Below are 17,782 nucleotides of genomic sequence, written 5' to 3'. Positions count from 1 at the left end.
TTATTCTCCTTAATTACTAATCTGTTCACCTCAATTATTTTTAACAAAAATTTATGGAGGCCTACCCAATGTAACATACTATGCTGGATGTGCAGAGGGAGATAAAAGATGACTGAGCTGAAGTCCTGTCCCCAGGAGCTCACAACATAGTAGGAAGGCCAATTTCTAAAGAAAGAATTAATACTCCGAGACACTGAGTTGTAATCAGAGAACAAGTAAGTGCTAGGGTAAAAGGAGAAAAAGGAGGATTAAATCTAGGGATTTAATCCCTAGATTAAATGTGCGACTCCTTTCTCACATGCGATTTTACCTTTAGGGTTTACTGACATTTATTAAGCAGTCAGAACGGGAAATATTTTCAGACTTGCACCTGGGAAAAGATCTAGGCCTATGGCACTAGGAGCAGCTAGGAAGGAAAAAAAAAAAAAAACCACTTCACAATTATCATAGGAAACAGAGGAGGCTTATCTAACAGGACGCGATCCTAGCAATTCCACTAATGGTTTTCACTTAAATCTAACCCTCAGTAGTCTGTGACAAACTGCTCACCGGCACCTGAAAATTCCCCCTAATCTAATTCCCTTAGTGGGGCTAAAGTAGGCATATCATGAAGCTGTTTCATGCCACCCATAAGAGTTGAATCATTTCACATCAGTTGGAAAGATGGGTATGTTACAATGGAAAAACAGAGAGACAGAGAAAATGCTTTCATCATTCCACTTAGGCAGTAAGATGCCAGCCAGCTGACAGCCACTGTCAATGAGACCCTCCAATAGAGGACAAAAGATTCAAGAACTGTGTACTATACAATGGGCAGTTCCAATAGGCTTGGGCAGCCTTATAGACAATACCACAGCAGAAACATTGCTTCACACATGGCCCAAACTAAGGCACTAAAGAGGTGAGAAAGCAACACTGTACTTCACAGCATCAACAGATACAGGACTAATAAAAGGTTCCTTCCCCCAAGCCCTGAGGTAAAACCTCAGGCTGTTTATTATGGCTCCAAAGGTCAAAATTAATAGCATGAAGTGAGTCTTCTTCTTACTCTTTGAAACTCCTTGTCAAGTGGCACAGCCAGCTGGGCACACAACTCTGATATGTAGATCATAACGTTTGGGAACACATAAAATGAATTACAAATGAGCTCAGCCTATCCTATTTCAACTCTCTAATGGGCAGGAAGGTCTCTCTGTCTCTCTTTTTTTTTTAACCCCAACTCTGTCCAAATGCCTCCTCTTATAGACCATTTGAGGCCATTTAAGCACCTCAAGAATCTGTATTGCATCTAATTAGCAAATGACTCTGGAAGCCAACTCAAAGTTTTTAAAATTGCAGTTATCCTAAGGACAGAGTAGGGCAGTAACTACATAACAAAAATTTACCAGGATGCTAAATATTTACATATATTATTTCATTTTGATCCCCACTCAACCAATTTAAAAAGTATTGATATTTCCATTTTAAAGATGTAGAAATTGAGGTATGGGAAGATTAAGTCATTTGCCTGGGTGAAGCCAGGATTCTCACCCAGGTCTGCCTGACACTAATATCCACACTCTTAACCTCCTACCACCTATGCCAATGGTCTATGAAGAAAGTAGAAGCTATGAAACTTTTCATCCATTCATTAAGAAACATGTATAATATTTGCATACCAGGCTGATATCTGCCATCCTTACTGCAACTAAAAATAAGATTTCCCAAAGAAAAAATAGTTTATTTACAAAGGAAGCTGACCTATATGAAAAGAAGATATCAGTACTTTGCTATTTCAGAGCTTAAAGAAAGAATAAATTAAAATGGTAATGCATGACCAAATTATCTTCCAAAATAAAGGAAAGGTCACTACAAGTTGACCTTTCCTTTGAGTTGGAGAAAACTAAAACACTGCCATGAAAAGTTTTTGCACTCAAAAACTGCAACTGGTGACTTATGCATCACACAGATGCAACTGACCTGTATGTAGCAATTGATAAATCCTACTTATCGTTTTCTTTGGTAATAACAGTAAGAAAAACTATCCTTCACAATCAACAAATCTCTCATTTTGGGAAAAACTGCTTGCAGCACTAGTCTCCTTATTACAAGTTTGTGACTGTGCCCTTAACAATACCACTGCCTCTACCAGAACGCCAATCACACCATCTGCTGTTTGAGCAGCAGCAATTCTTAACACCACTACCAAGTATTACACCTTTAACAGCAAATCCCAATACTAGCAACCAAAACAACCAAACCAAAACAGTTGGTTTATGGATTTCACCCACACGGCCAGCCAACAATCCAACTATCCATACAGCCACCTGACAAAACTCTGCCCCCCCCATTTATTAAGAACTATGTGCTGGGCACTGTGCAGATACTAACACTCTTCTTTACCTGCAGTAGGTTCTCCAAAACTAAAAGAAGTCCAGGGGTCTACCTCCCATAAGGAATGGTGCATACTATACCAAAGCACAGAGTTCGTGCCAATTATGAAATGGGAGCCCCTATTAAGCAAATGACAAAGCACCAGTCACAAACCCATATGCATTTAGGACAACAGTTCTTAACCCTGGCTGCACATTAATCACCTAGGGAGCTTTAAAATAATGCCAATGTCTAGGCCTCATTCCAGACCAATTAAATCAGAATCTCTGGAAGTAGGGCCCAGCATGGATATATTTTCTTAAAGCTTCTTAAGTGATTCCAACTTGCAGCCAGGGTTGAAAACCACCAAGTTAACTATTTCCAGAGTGGTATTCCTGAAATCCATAAATCTATTAGATGGTACAAAGACCACAAACCCTCCCATCTACTGCACCTGTCATCTGGGCTGTATTAAAACGATACATCAATAAAATGTTATTTTAAGATTATGGTCCAATTATTTATTTGTTTATAGCAATGAAATACTAAACAAGAGAGGATTTTAGGTCATGTGCCATCCTCCCAATGCCCCCCGCTCCCACCTATTCTGAGAACCAGAAAGGCATACGGTTCTAGCAGGGAGGAAACTGTTGAAAATCCCTTCCTCTTGCTTGGGAGAATGGAATTGGCAGTGTCCAGGCAAGAAGCAGCCTCAGCTCAGTAACCTGACAGGAGGGAACCTTCATAGTTCAGGCATGATTATCGAACTCTTTGTGCTCTTAAAGGAGAGTAATTATAGGCATGTGAAAAAAGGGAAGCACTCCCTGAGGAACTCTTCCTCACATGCTTCCCAAGAGGCAACAGGGCCATTAAAAATTCCATGATGAAGAGGAAAAACAGCCTGGGAACAGCCAGGAGGCAATACAGCAAATTAATACACCAGCCCTCCTCGGGGAAAGCTGTGATAAAACAGGAAACACTTCTCTTTGCAAAATAAAATTATACCACTAATGATAACATAGTCGCCACACACACACACACACACACACACACACCCCCCATGCTAATGATGCATGTGAAATTTCCAATGCTGTCCAGATGCTTTGAAATAAATGTTTCCCTACTACAAATAAAATGGGACAAGAAAAAGATACAATTTCCATTCAAAACAGTTTTTAGTATAGTCTTTCACCTGCTTCTTCCGCCACTTACTCCTTCACACTCCTCCTTGGTGCCAGGCTTTTGCTAAATGATCCACTCTTTGCAAAGCCTACTGCCCCGTTCTGAATCCAGTCTCATCAGTCTGCCACACTGGACCTAAACGGTTCCATCCTCACTAACCCCCTGCTGGGGAGGAACTATTACAAAGGAGTGACCAGTTGCCCTGAGAGCTCAGTATGTCATCATTCACATTTTCTAAACATTGCATAGAAGTCACTTGCGCTGATCATTTCCTATGGAGCAGCGGTTGCCAAGTTTTATTGATGTGCACCCTCACGAGTAAAAAATCTGAAAAAAGATGATATGTGTAGTACATACACATAAAATATAAATACATGCTACTAGACACAAATGTACAATTTAAAACAAAAAAAAAATTTGAAGGATCAGCTATCAATAAATGTAAGTTTAAAAATGTACCTCCCCTGTCCCAAAAAACCTTCATGTATGCAACCCACTTGGTATCTATTGCCCTGGGTATGATGTCTAGAAGTAAGGACAAAGAGGATGTATGATTATCCACATTCTCTCTCCTTTGCTTTCAGCAATGGTCCAAAACAATAAGCAATATCACCCTAAGGCTGAGTACATAGAAGCACAGTAGAGACTTCCTTAGGTTTCCAAGTTCAGCCACAAACACTGCCAGGCAAGAGAGTGAAGACAGTGATACAGATAATGAGATACACAAAGAAACAAGAAGCTAATGCCTAGTCCAGCCCCAGGATAAGGCTTTTAAAAGAAACAGGAAGCCTAACAAAAGTACGAATACTGATCTCAGCACAGCACAGCTCTAGGTAGCACAGGTAAAGTGAGGAGGGAAAGTAATCCACTTTCAGCATTCTGACATGGTATCATGCTACTCAAATCATTTTCCCAAACAGTATACACAGACATCATTTTATTTGGTATTAAGACAAACAGCTGAAGGACTGTTTTCCTATGGATTAAAATCTTGTTGTCTTCTCTGACAGCTTGAGCACAACCTCTAAAAAGATCTCCCTGAGCCTCGAAGTTAGGGGCCCCTCCTCTGTGCTTTTTCAAACCTTTATTGTAATTGTCAACTTCCATACCTGACTTTCCCATGAGAACATAAGCTCCTTGAGGGTGGTTTCTAAACAAAGAGGCTGGCTCACAGCAGGATCCCAGCAAACGCTGAATGAATTAATGATGAATAAACATCATGCTACTGAAGGAAACGCCTTACAACTAATAGTTTATATCACTCCACAATTTTCCACATTCTTTTTTTTTTTTTTTTTTTTTGAGACAGGGTCTCACTCTGTCATCCAGGCTAGAGTGCAGTGGCATCATCACAGCTCACTAAAACCTTGACCTCCTGAGCTCAAGCAATCCCACCTCAGCCTCCCAAGTAGCTGAGACTACAGGTATACGTCACCAGACACAACTGATTTTTAAAAAAATTTTCTGTAGAAACAAGGTCTCACAATGTTATAGCCTAGGCTGGTTCCACATTCTTAATAACACCATTTGTGATGGTCTCTCTTTTCAAAAGACATTCTGTACAGAAATACCAATATTTCAGTAGAAAGATCTCGCAGTAGGTTATGGTGCAAAATTTATTATTATAGCCCACAGTAGAAGTTCTAACTGTATCCACAAAAGAGTAACTTCTTTGTGCAGCCTGCACCTCAATAACTATGAACATAACCATTTAAGAACTTATTAGGGAAAAAAACAGTTATCAGAACCTTGGAAAGAAATTCTTTGTGCCACCAGAAACAATAAAACTTCTAGGGTCCAGCCTATTAGCTACTCTTTTCTGCATAACAGCCCTGTAGGGGCTGCTACCATTAAAACCATATTTACTTCCCACGTCACCTAAAAGAATTTATATTTGTAAGGAGTCATTCATTTGACTAATATATATTAATGCCTAACAAGTCCCAGATACTGTGTTAGGGAGTTATCAGGAACAAGACAACATCCCAGTGCTCTGAAGCTTATATTCTCATGGGAAAGACTGAAGGATAAAGTGAAAAAGAAAAAAAAGAAAAAGAAAAACCAAACCCACTAAAATAAACTAATAAGCAAATTCATTTCAGACTGTGATAGAGCAATAAAGGAAACAAACAGATAATGAGCAGGAAGTGCTGGAGGTGGCCCCTTAGACGGGATGGTCTAAGTGGTCCTCCTTGACGAGGTGGCACCTGAGCTGAGACAAGCAGCAGCTCAAAGACAGTTTTCCAGTCAAAGGGAAAAAGAGCAAAGGTTCAGAGGCAGGAAAGGACTGCTGCAATTTTTGAAGAACAAAACACAACTCCCTGGTACTGCTGGATCTCTCCCGGACAGAGGGAGAAAATTATACGAAAGGAGGCTGTACATGCGGGAAGAAGTCAGATTATGCAGGGTTTTACAGGGTCATGGCAAGGAACATTAATAATGTTCTTTGAAGATGGGGCTTTTAGCAGCGGAAATAAAATGAAATATGAGCCAGAAGACCTAGGTCAAAGTTGAGACTTAATCACATACTAGCCTTGGACCATAGGAAAGATACTTCACTGCTCTGCCTCAGTTTCTATATCTGTAAAACATCTATCCACCTCAAAAGATTCCTATGGATTAGGAGGATTGTCAGGATCAAATTGGATACTGTACACAAACATATTTTATAATTTCAGGAGTAACAGAAAGGAATATAGTATTGTCCAGAAGCAAATAACAGCTACTAAAAGACAATTACCTGGCAGAGCAGTGTGCTGGTGAACACCTTCGGTGAGAAGCATCAGCAAGAACGTCCAGTGAGTAAAGGGGAGACAGGGGATTGAACTGCAGGAATGAATAAGACTATTTTAGTAAGGCTTACAAGAAACGGACCTGATCCTAAAGGGTAACCTACACTTTGATTACTTTTCCCCTTTGACTGTCCAACTCTTTTGTCAAACACAGGCACTGTTCAGTAAAGTCACGCATATTTAATAGTGTGCCTGTGAATGTACCCAACCTGAGCTAGCACGTCAAAAAAAAAAAAAAAAACCCTAATCTTTATTAAACAACACTTTTTCAAAAACTTCTGATATACAGTAGTCACTTAAATGGCAGAAGACAGTTTTTTCCACATGATGTAACAGGAACTTGTGCCTGCTGATTATCAACTATGTATCAGCCCTTGTTCCCAAGATTAGCATGAAATTACCTTTTCATTTCCTTATCCTGGCAAATGTTTCCAAGAATAACTGACTGGTTGGCACATAACAGCAGCATCACATTGTGGAAAGAGAACTAGACTAAGAATTAGAACACCTTTTAGTTCCAATCTACCACTGATGTACTGGGTGTCAAAAATTACATAACCTCTGAGCTTTACTATCCTCATCTGTTAAATGAATATATCACTATCTGTCTTACCTAATTTTTTTTTTTTTTGAGACAGACAGTCGTCGCTCTATCACCCAGGCTGGAGTGCAGTGGTATGAACTCAGCTCACAGCAGCCTCCACCTCCCAAGTTCAAGCAATTCTCCTGTCTTAGTCGCCCAAGTAGGTGACATTACAGGCACCCACCACCACGCCTTGCTAATTTTTGTTGTTGTTGTTACTGTATTTTTAGCAGAGACAGGGTTTCGCCATGTTGGCCAGGCTGGTCTCGAACCCCTCACCTCAGGTGATCCACCTGCCTCAGCCTCCCAAAGTGCTGGGCTTACAGGCATGAGCCACTGCGCCAGGCCTGCCCTACCTATTTTACTTTCATTGCTATCATATTGCTTTTAGAGTATAATTTCAGTTTCTCACCTGCAAAAACATCTATTTGACTTCAAAATGTGGCAGTGAGGATCAAATGAGATCCCTCACTTTATGTTTGCTAGCTTTCTTTGGACTTTTTCCACAACTAATAGTCCTCTCCAGAAAGTTTAGAACTTAATACCTTGTGACATACAAAGACTGGAAGACCCTGGAATGATAACTTCAAATGTGTTTTATGAGAATACAAACTAAGCAACTGTTCTATCTGCCACAGAGGTTCCAATCTTGGTTCTACTAGCTGTATGACTTTGGGCAAATAGTATGAATCTTATAGATCTCCGGTTCATCATTTGCAAATAACAGATCTGGACCAGGTGACTGCCACAGGTCCTCTTCTGCCTTTAGATCCTCTGATGCAAACATGATTAGTGCTCTAGCTTAGTGTTCCCCAACCTGCAGTCTCTCACATACCACCTTCATGATTTTCCTTAGCTGCCTAAAACCTGTACTACTGTTTACTTATTATTTTTCCTCATATCAATTATTTTTGCTCAGCTTTGTCCTTACTACATTTCTGTGAAATAACAAGCTTGATATAATTACATCTTTTCCAATGTAAACTGTAATACAGAACTTAAAAATTGTGCGTCCGCATGCCATCTAAAATCATCTCATACACATACACCAGTTAAGTCTTCTACCACTCTAGTTCATTTTGAAACAGCAGATTCATAATGAAGATTCCAAGTCTAAAATGTGGATCATGTGTATCAACTCAATAAGCTACTAAGTCGTTAAAAAAAAAAAACGACAAACAGGAAGACTACAACTTTTCACCTGTCAGTGTTCATCTATTTTACAACTAATTACCAAGATAAAGCAATCTTCCAAAAAAAAAAAATCACAAAGCTTCACACATAAAGAAACATATCGATAACTACTATGAATTAATTTTTAAATTGTGAGCCCTCTACATGGGCCTAAATATGCCAAGGGCCCCCCTCAGGGGGTTGCTAGGGAAAAGACTAAGAAGGAGAGGCTCTACGGCAGGGGTCCCCAACCCCAGGGCCGCACAGCAGGAGGTGAGCTGTCAGCAAGCAGCTGCTTCCCATCGCTGGCATTACCGCCTGAGCTCTACCTCCTGTCAGATCAACAGCCACATTAGATTCTTATAGGAGTACAAACCCTACTGTGAACTGAGCAAGCGAGGGACCTAGGTTGTGGACTCCTTATGAAAGCCTAATGCCTGATGATCTGTCATTGTTTCCCATCACCCCCAGATGGGACTGTCTAGTTGCAGGAACACAAGCTAAGGGCTCCCATTGGTTCTACATTATAGTCAGTTGTATAATTATTTCATTATATATTATAATGTAATAATAATAGAAATATAGTGCACAATAAATGTAATGCACTTGAATCATCCCGAAACCACCCTCCTCACCATGCCCCCAACCCGGGTCCACAGAAAAACTGTCTTCCACAAAACTTGTCCCTGGTGCCATAAGGTTGGGGACCACTGCTCTAAGGCTTTGACCCCACTTCACCCAGAGCAGCTCTACCTTCTGCTTCATACGTTTAGGCTTCAACATAGTAATTCTCAACGCAGGATTCTCATGTTGAACTAAACCATATGCAAATGAGATTCATTCCGCTTTCTTACTGCAAAGTTCAAAACTAAAATAAAAACAGGATTCCTATGAAATATATGCTACAAGAAACTAATGATCACAGTTGAACCTACAAAGAGGAAATAGCTGCAGTTTTTACCAGTAAGTATTGGTTACTCTTAGAAAACAGTTCTCCAAGAAAATCAAAATAACAAGAGGAAACCTTACCTCATGTGCACAAGCAGAAATGTGAGGAAAATCAGAAGCCAACGCTTTATTCTTTCTAAAGAAAAGGAAACCAAATGATAAAATAAAGATGACAAAGAAAAATGATCTTACCTGATTTCGTTCTCTTTTCCCAGCTGATGGTAACCAGAAACTAAAGAGAGGGAGAGAATAACAGGAAAGAAAACAATAAAAGAAGTGATAGGAAAATTACAGAAGGGAGAAGATAAGATGTTGGAATAATGAAGTAAAGACAAAGCAGGGAATAGAGAAAAGATGCAATCAGAGGAGAAGACATTAAATGCATGTGAAGGTTCTGGAAAAAAAAAAACAAAACCTCTTCAAAGGAAAAAGGCTTCTAATGGAATGTAAAAGACTGGACAATAGAAATAAACCCAAGATTACAGTGTGACACCAATACTCTCTCAGTTGTGCAGTGACAACAGAAGCCTCAACTCAACAAGGGCATAAACCACACCCACATCTTTATTTTCTATGTTAAAATTAGCCCGGGTTGGATGTGTACAGGATCATAACTGGGTACTGACCATGATGCATACAAGATATATGAAAGAACCAACCATTTTAGGGGACAAGGCTGTCACAAGAATTTGCAGAATTATTTTCCTGTAGCTACATACAGGCTTCCTACAGCACTCACCACAGTAATTAGAACAAGATATTTCACAGGTTGGGCGCAGTGGCTCACATCTGTAATCCCAACACTTTGGGAGGCCAAGGTGTGCAAATTGCTTGAGCCCAGGAGTTCAAGGCCAGCCTGAACAACATGGCAAAACCCTGTCTCTACAAAAAATACAAAAATTAGATAGGCGCAGTGGCACATGCCTGTAGTCCCAACTATTCAGGAGGCCAAAGTGGGAGGATTGCTTGAGCCTAGGAGGCATAGGTTGCAGTGAGCCATGACTCCACCACTGCACTCCAGCCTGGGTGACAGAGCCAGACCCTGTCTCAAAAAAAAAAAAGACATTTCCCTATGAAAAGGTCTAAAAATGGGAAGAGAATATAGGAGGATAGAGGCAATCATCCATTTTGGAAAAAAAATTTAGAGACAGAAAAATTAGTTTAAAATAAACATCTTTACTGGAGGCTACTAATGCAGCATCTGCAGGTATAAAAAAACAATACAATGAAACTAGTCTAGAAAGGAAAAGAAAATCACTGTCACAGGTTTAGGATGTTGCCATCTTTAACTGTTATAAAGTACAAATCTTTAAGATCTCTTTGAGCTCTGAAGCCTGATTTCTAAGTTGCTCCATAAAACTCCCCTCCGCCTCCTTCTCCAAGGAGCAGACTAGCACAGCCAGTAAATACGTAAGCACTTACTCTTTCTGCCGAGGGTCACTAATGATATGGCTTATCCTCTCAGTCCCCAAAGTGTTTATGCTGGTCTCCTAAAAAGACAAGGCAGACAAGAGTATCATCCAACCACAGAAACAAACACATAAAGTACAATATCAACCTTTCCCATAATTGTGCCAGCTAAGGCAACCTCAAAAGGCACATGTCAAAAATCAATCTTAAAATAAAACAGCAACTATATTTCTTTTTATTGCAATTCATCTTAAAAGTATTACATGTTACCCTACATTTATTATTCTCCAGTGATCCAAGTCTTTATCAACACTTTATAGACACTATTCACCATATATGGTATTTTAATAAGTACTATACCTCCTGGAACTACTGCAGTGTATAGGAGTAAAAATCCTTTTTAGAAAATTCAACAGTAGCCAATTTTTAACAGGGGAGCACACCAAGCTCCCTAGAGCTATGTGATTATAGTCCCAACAGACTTCATCCTGGGACGTTACTAAATCCTCACTGGTAAAAGTCTCTGCTGACTAAATATAAATACATCAAAAGAGTTTTGTGACTTGCAAAAATTGTTACTCTGTACTTTGTCCCTCAAACATCATCTCAAGAAATAAAAATAGAAATTTGTATAAAACTGATTCCTAAATTCAGGGTTCTCAACATCATTAGTATAAAAGCTTACCCATAACACCACAAATAGTTCAGAAATCAACCATTTCCAAAAAATTGGAAAACGGCAATTCACTCTTCATTTGAGTACATTCCCAATGCTTACCTACCATGGCACCTGGGAAAGCATACCAACACACATCTGAGTAACTGCTGTGTTGAGATAACGCAAGTCACGGGCGTGACTGTCAAGAATGTCAAGGCTGTTCTTTAAACACATTTGTGTCTGGACAAATGTTATTATCTGTATTCATCTATATGTGTGGACTGTCCTAAACATCAGGCTACACATTTCAGCTGAACTGGCTATAGAAAAATTACCCTGAGATCAGAGTCCGGGCAGTAGTGGAGTTAAATGAGAAGTTTTCATATACTATATTCTTCACATTCTGCATTTCTTATAGCTATGCCTCCTGGTCACAGACACAGACACGGTAGGGGGGCCAAGGGAAAAGATGGTTGAAAAATGAGCTATTTGTTACAGCAGAAAAATTATTAACTTAAAGTGCCGTAATGTTTAAATTTACAGTTTATTACTGTGTAAATTACAAGCAGTACTTTGTGTAATTAGCAGCTCACTGGCAGGGAGCTGTGAATGAAACTCATTATTTACGATGACAATTTAGAAAACCAGAAGCGAGATAGGGGAGGGAAGAAGGGGGCAGAGCGGTGACCTCTGCTAGAAATGATAAATATCGCTGTGAGGTGATGAAGATGAATTAAACAAGTAAATATTATCCTACTCATCTGACATCATTAAAGGCACATCCAATAGGCTCTCATTCCCTTCCAGGCAAACTAAAGGGAAACCTTCAAGACAAAGTGACTTGCCTCCATGGACGTGGATGGCTCTCATTTTATAAGAGCTGAAAGAAAGTAACATAGGTGGCAGGGGGAACATTATCTGTCAAGCCTAAACAATAAAAGTAAAATCCTCTCCTTCCTCCACCCCATGTGCTGCTATTCTGCTAGCTATCCCTGTTAACAGTAAGCTCCTGGAGCAGCAAAAGCAGCGCTTTGCCTGTAAAATGAGTAATTCGAAAGGTATCAGTCTTCCAGTAATCAAATGTCTTCTAATTCAAGATTTGAACTTGAGGCCGGGCACGGTGGCTCATGCCTGTAATCCCAGCACTTTGGGAGGCCGAGGCAGGTGGATCACCTGAGGTCAGGGGTTCGAGACCAGCCTGGCCAACATGGTAAAATGCTGTCTGTACTAAAATTACAAAAAAATTAGCCAGGCAAGGTGGTGGGTGCCTGTAATCCCAGCTACTGGGGAGGCTGAGGCAGGAGAATCGCTTGAACCTGGGAGGTGGGAAGTTACAGTGAGCCGAGATAACACCACTGCATTCCAGCCTAGGTCACAGAGCGAGATTTCGTCTCAAGAAAAGAAAAAAGATTTGAACTCAAATTGAAAGATAAAAAGAAATAAGTATCCTGGGCTCGTCTGGAAATAAACAGCCTCATTTTTTTTGCATGCCTAAAACTTCAGAAAACTGTTCCCTAGTCAGGCTATAAAACAGTATCCCCTTAAGGGAAGCGAGACTGTGGCACACATTGTGCCACCTAACAAGCATTCTAAATGCTTACCAAGTTACAACTTGTAACTTACCAAGTTTGTTCTTACCAAGAACAAACAAATTAATGCTTCAATGCCGCTCCTTTCCTTATTCTTTGCCCACTACCATCTTCTCTGAATGAGGATGAGCCCCTGTCTTAATTTATTTCTCAATCTCAAAGTAGAGTAAAAAATAAAATTCAATAAAAATGTAAAAAGACAAAAGTAGACCTGGGTTCAAATCTCTATTCCACCATTCCTATCTGGGTAACATCAGACATTCCTTAACTTCTTCAAACCTAAGTTTTCCTCATCTGCTGAAGGGGCTTGCCCTTTTTCTACAAGGTTGCTGGAAGGATTAAATGAGTTGAGTCCCTGGCATCAACCCTGGCAAAGGCAGAACTGAATAAACAGCAGATAGTTCTCCCTCATGGCTGAGAGGCTCTTGAAACTCAATAACAGTTTTTTTTTTTCTTTTTTATGAATTCTAGGATGAAAGACCAAAGTTAGGAAAGAACAAAGATGCATTCATGAATTCAAGAGGAGTCATAAAGAAGCCAAGAATATTTTAACCTACACAATAATAACATGACATTAATCAAAAGTTACAGAAGGCACAGCTCAGGCTTGTAGGTTTATAGGCAACAGACACTGTAATGACAGTGTTTGCTTTATCAGAACTTCTGTATGAATTACGTTTCATCTTTTATTTGTATATCCATTCACATTCTACATAATGTTCACTCTTGTAAACTCCCAACACATTCCAGTTGGCTCCATTAACTTCAGGGAGTTCTGTAGCACCTCTGATTGTTAACAGGGTACACGACTCCCATAGGGAATATTATCTCCCCACTGAGCCCAGCAAACTGTGAGAGGTATCACCTTCCCAACCAGCCTTCTTCGCCCCTTTCTGAGGCACCGAGCTGCAGCTCCAGGCAGACGATTCAAGCGAGCATGATACCCTAAAAAAAGAAGGAAGGCCTCAGATACCGAATGCAGAAAATCCAAATGCAATCCTATGTTTCTAGAACAGTGAAGGCTTTACCCCCAGGATCTTACTAGATTGACCTTTAAACTAGTATCACAGAGTTATCTGCCGAGGATTTATTATTCCCAGGTCTTTGTCACTAGCAGTATGATCACAGGCATGCCATTTACCTTTGACCTAGGCATCCTCCATCTATAAAAGAGGGATAATCACTCAGTCCTACCTTACTGGGCTGTTTTGAAGACCCAATGAAATAGCAAATAGAAGGGACTTTATAAACTGAAAACACTACACAAACATAAGGTACTATTAACAATTTTTAACTTAAAATTAAATGTTAGTTTCTATGTCAAAAACATTCTAATTCATGACATAATGGGGAAAATAGCACGCATCAGATAACCCAATTTTTCTCACTGCTGCATGTGTTCTACACAAGGAAAGAACTAGAGGAAACCACACCAAAATGTTATTAATGAGATTGTCTCTGGATATGAGATTATAGGCCATTTTAAGTTTCTTCTTACTATTCTTGCTTATCTGTATATATTTTAAATGGTCCATTAGAAACTTCTAGAAATGTTCATCAAAATGTTCAATAAAGCAATGTGTGCCTCAGCCAGTCCTTACCAAGAACCAACCGCTGGTTCACCATGACAAAAAAAATTCACCATGACAAAATCCTACATAATACGAGTTTACATCTCGTAGTGTGATTCTGATCACCAACCGATGTTCAACAAATTCTTGACAACTGATTAACTGGTTGATTATGGGTTACTGGGAACCCTAGAATCATAAATTTATAGCACTAAAATAAATGGTTTTGTCCAATGTCACATATCTTAAGTGATGACCTTGTCATCCCAAGAAAATGAAGCGACTATCACAGAGCTTGGTAGACAGTACCAGAGTATTAACACCACATTTCCATCTCTCTGTCCTAGGTTCTTTCCACCCACTTTGCTACATCATAATTGAAGAAAAAGCAAAGGGAAAAGGAAACATATTTGTGTTAAAGTCCCCAATAATAGGGTCATTAAAATAGAACTACTTAAATTATTTTAAAAGCATCCATTTTTAAAACACCATTATATGTGAATACTCTTACTGAAAATAAGAATGTGTAGATGAATGTTCTTATTGAAATCTGTTCTCTTCCAAAACCCGATACTCAATAACCTATCAGTTTCACATCAGGATAAGCAGCTGTCACTAAATCTGGCACAAACGGCAATGGCAAGCTGAAGGAATACCCTGCTAATATATATGTCCCAAGAGTTTCCATGGATTAGTTTAGGAAGGAATGGAAAGAACCTTAAGCTTTGAGACTTACTTTGAATCCTCTAGAAAATCCCTGAGCTAGCTCCAAAATTCAGATAGTTAATGTGTGATTGAAGACATGAGTATGCTTGCTAGGAGATGATTGCCCTGCCCAAGGAGAACCATAAAAGCATTAAGTTCTTGGTCTCCTCAGAACTCACCTCTTTGAGCTGGCCGAGAAGGTAAAAGGAATGTGGAATCTGAAAATTTATCCAATCCAGAATCCATTCTTTCTACTTCAGAACAATGATCAGGAGCCCACTTGGGCAGAAGATTAGCAACAGTGAATCCTGGGACACATTCTCCTTCATAGAACCAATCACTCTGCTCATCGTCACCTAAAGTAAAGAGATCATATCATAAGCTAGAATTTTAAACTAGGTCTGAGAAAAACAAATGAGAGGGATGATTTCTTAGAGCTATAGTTTTGATCATCCTTTTTTTTCCTTTTTGAGACAGAGTCTTGCTCTGTCACCCAGGCTGGAATGCAGTGGCATAATCACATGTTCAGGCAATCCTACCACCTCAGCCTCCCAAGTGGCTGGAACCACAGGCTCATGCCACTATGCCTGGTTATTATTATTATTTTTTTTTTTTAAGATGAATTCTTGCTCTGTTGCCTAGGCTGGAGTGCAGTGGCATGATCTCAGCTCACTGCTCCCCTCAGCTCTGCCTCCCCTCCCAAGTTCAAGCAATTCTCCCTGACTCAGCCTCCTGAGTAGCTGGCATTACAGGCGCCGCCACCACGCCCGGCTAATTTTTTTATTTTTTAGTAGAGATGGGGTTTTTGCCATGTTGGCCAGGCTGGTCTTGGACTCCTGACCTCAACTGATCCGCCTGCCTCAGCTTCCCAAAGTGCTGGGATTACAGGCATGAGCCACCGCACCCAGCCTTTTTTTTTTTTTTTTTTTTTAAATTCTTTGTAGAAACTGGGTCTCCTTATGTTGCCCAGGCTGGTCTTGAACTCCTGGGCTCAAGCAATCCTCCCACCTCAGCCTCCCAAAGTGCTGGAATTACAAGCTGATTATACTTTTAAATAAATCAAGGCACACAAAAAAGAAATTGTTCTGGTTCTTCTCGATTCATATTGCAATGAAAACTGAAACGTCAACCTGATTTCACATAAATGTCATACTGTGTTAAACAGGACTGCTTTAACAGTTAAAAATAAATAAATAAAGCTACCACTTACTAGGCCCTTACAACCTACCAGGATCCATGCTAAAAATCTGTAAATATGCCATCTCTTTCAAGCCCTACACTAACTCCAACTTACAAACAAGGCAACTAATGCCTAGAGAAGTCAAGGTCAATTTAGTAAACAACGAAGCCAGGATCTGAACCCAAAGCCTGACTAACTCAAAAGCCTGAGATCTTTATTACAAAAACAAACTGCCTCCCCTATACCATTCTCAGTGGTATAAACTTGGGGGTTCAAAGCCCATAAATGTTTCTCAATTCAAAGCTAGCTATTCCTGAGGGATTTCTTGCTATATTTGCCTCTCTCATAAAAGGTGAATGAAGAATATACGTCTATACTTCATTTTATCCTTGGTATCTCATTAATGGGACAGAAATCATCTTGACACTAGCAATCTAAGCTACTGGGGGAAAAAAAAAAAAACCACAGCAACAAATAACATAATTCCCTAAGACTTTTCAATAAGTTATACCATTTTCCCAAGACCATATTGTTAATTAACAGCAAAGTCACAACCAGATCCATATATCCAGACTGTTGGTACAAACTTCTCTCTACTGGCTGCAATGATAGTATCTCAGTTTCCACTAGAGTTTATTCCTGCCAACAAAGAATAGATAACTTTATGTCTGCCACACTATACTCCTTTCAAAATAGCAAAGTTGAAGGAAACTATTACAGGAATATCTAAAAGAGTTCACAATGTAGTCATTCTCTAATGTACACTGGATTCCAGAGAAGTTGCTCAGAACATGTCAATCCCATGAAGTATGAGATTCATGGGTCATTAACACCCAGGATAGTAACTCTTAAATCACTGTGGAGATCTCCAAAATGGGCAATGAAAACTGCATTCTGGTAAAAAGCAGCAGATATTACAACTAAGAAAGTTACTCAAAGTGTTCCCTTATGAAAACACACCACAAACAGCTGTCTCTCTGATACAGTAGTTCTCAACTTTGAGCATGCATCAGAAGCACCAGAAGGGCTTGTTAAAACATGGACCGCTGAGACCTAACTCCAGAGTTTCTGATTATAGCCTAGGCAAGACCAAAATTGTGTATTTCTAACAAGTTCCTTCATGATGCTAAGCTGGCCTGGGGACCACGTTTTGAGAATCACTACTCTAAAAGCATCTCACGAAATCAGATACATAGATGAACTGAAGACAGGCATTAGTGCATAATAATTAGTTTCTCTGTACTTCAATATATTAATTCTTTTCTTATTCATAAGCATTCCTCAGGACATTTATTGAAATAGTATACTTAATTAGGCCATGTTTTCTGATGACAAATGGCAAACTATAATGGATTTTGTTTGGTTCTCAAGCATTCATTCAAGATTTTTAATAACACAAAAAGGGACTCTCTGAACTAGAAGGAACATTGTGAGATCATGTAGACCAGTAGTCTTCAATCAGGGTTCACTAAGATGCCTGACAGAGGAGCTCCTTAAAAGAGTACTGCCAGGGAATAAGCAAGAAGCTGGATGGATCAGGTTCCTGACCTCTGGCTCCTCTAGAATTTTGCTTTAAACCAAATAGGCTTAGTTGTTTTACAGTCTGAGAATCTATGTATGATTTTGTTTGGGGGAAAAA

At 39.6% G+C, this 17,782-nt stretch overlaps 1 protein-coding gene across 2 annotated transcripts in view; it reads right to left on the bottom strand.

The window, feature by feature from the left end:
- The window catches only part of GPATCH2L (G-patch domain containing 2 like), a 56,129-nt gene that overhangs the window by 20,218 nt on the left and 18,129 nt on the right, over window positions 1-17,782 (bottom strand). The window contains exons 4-8 of one of the 2 annotated variants that reach the window (XM_025392472.1): window positions 15,143-15,319; window positions 13,553-13,632; window positions 10,453-10,520; window positions 9,223-9,262; window positions 6,275-6,360 (exon numbers count right to left, since the gene is read on the bottom strand). In XM_025392472.1, coding sequence (XP_025248257.1) covers window positions 6,275-6,360; window positions 9,223-9,262; window positions 10,453-10,520; window positions 13,553-13,632; window positions 15,143-15,319 — 451 coding nt within the window. Of the gene's footprint in view, window positions 1-6,274; window positions 6,361-9,111; window positions 9,167-9,222; window positions 9,263-10,452; window positions 10,521-13,552; window positions 13,633-15,142; window positions 15,320-17,782 lie in introns of both variants that reach the window. The other variant, XM_025392473.1, reaches the window with a different exon arrangement.

The sequence above is a fragment of the Theropithecus gelada genome, chromosome 7b (genome assembly GCF_003255815.1).
Source record: "Theropithecus gelada isolate Dixy chromosome 7b, Tgel_1.0, whole genome shotgun sequence".
Lineage (NCBI taxonomy): Eukaryota > Metazoa > Chordata > Mammalia > Primates > Cercopithecidae > Theropithecus > Theropithecus gelada.
Note: the sequence above shows the minus strand (reverse complement) of the source record. Positions and strands in the feature narration are given on the sequence as shown.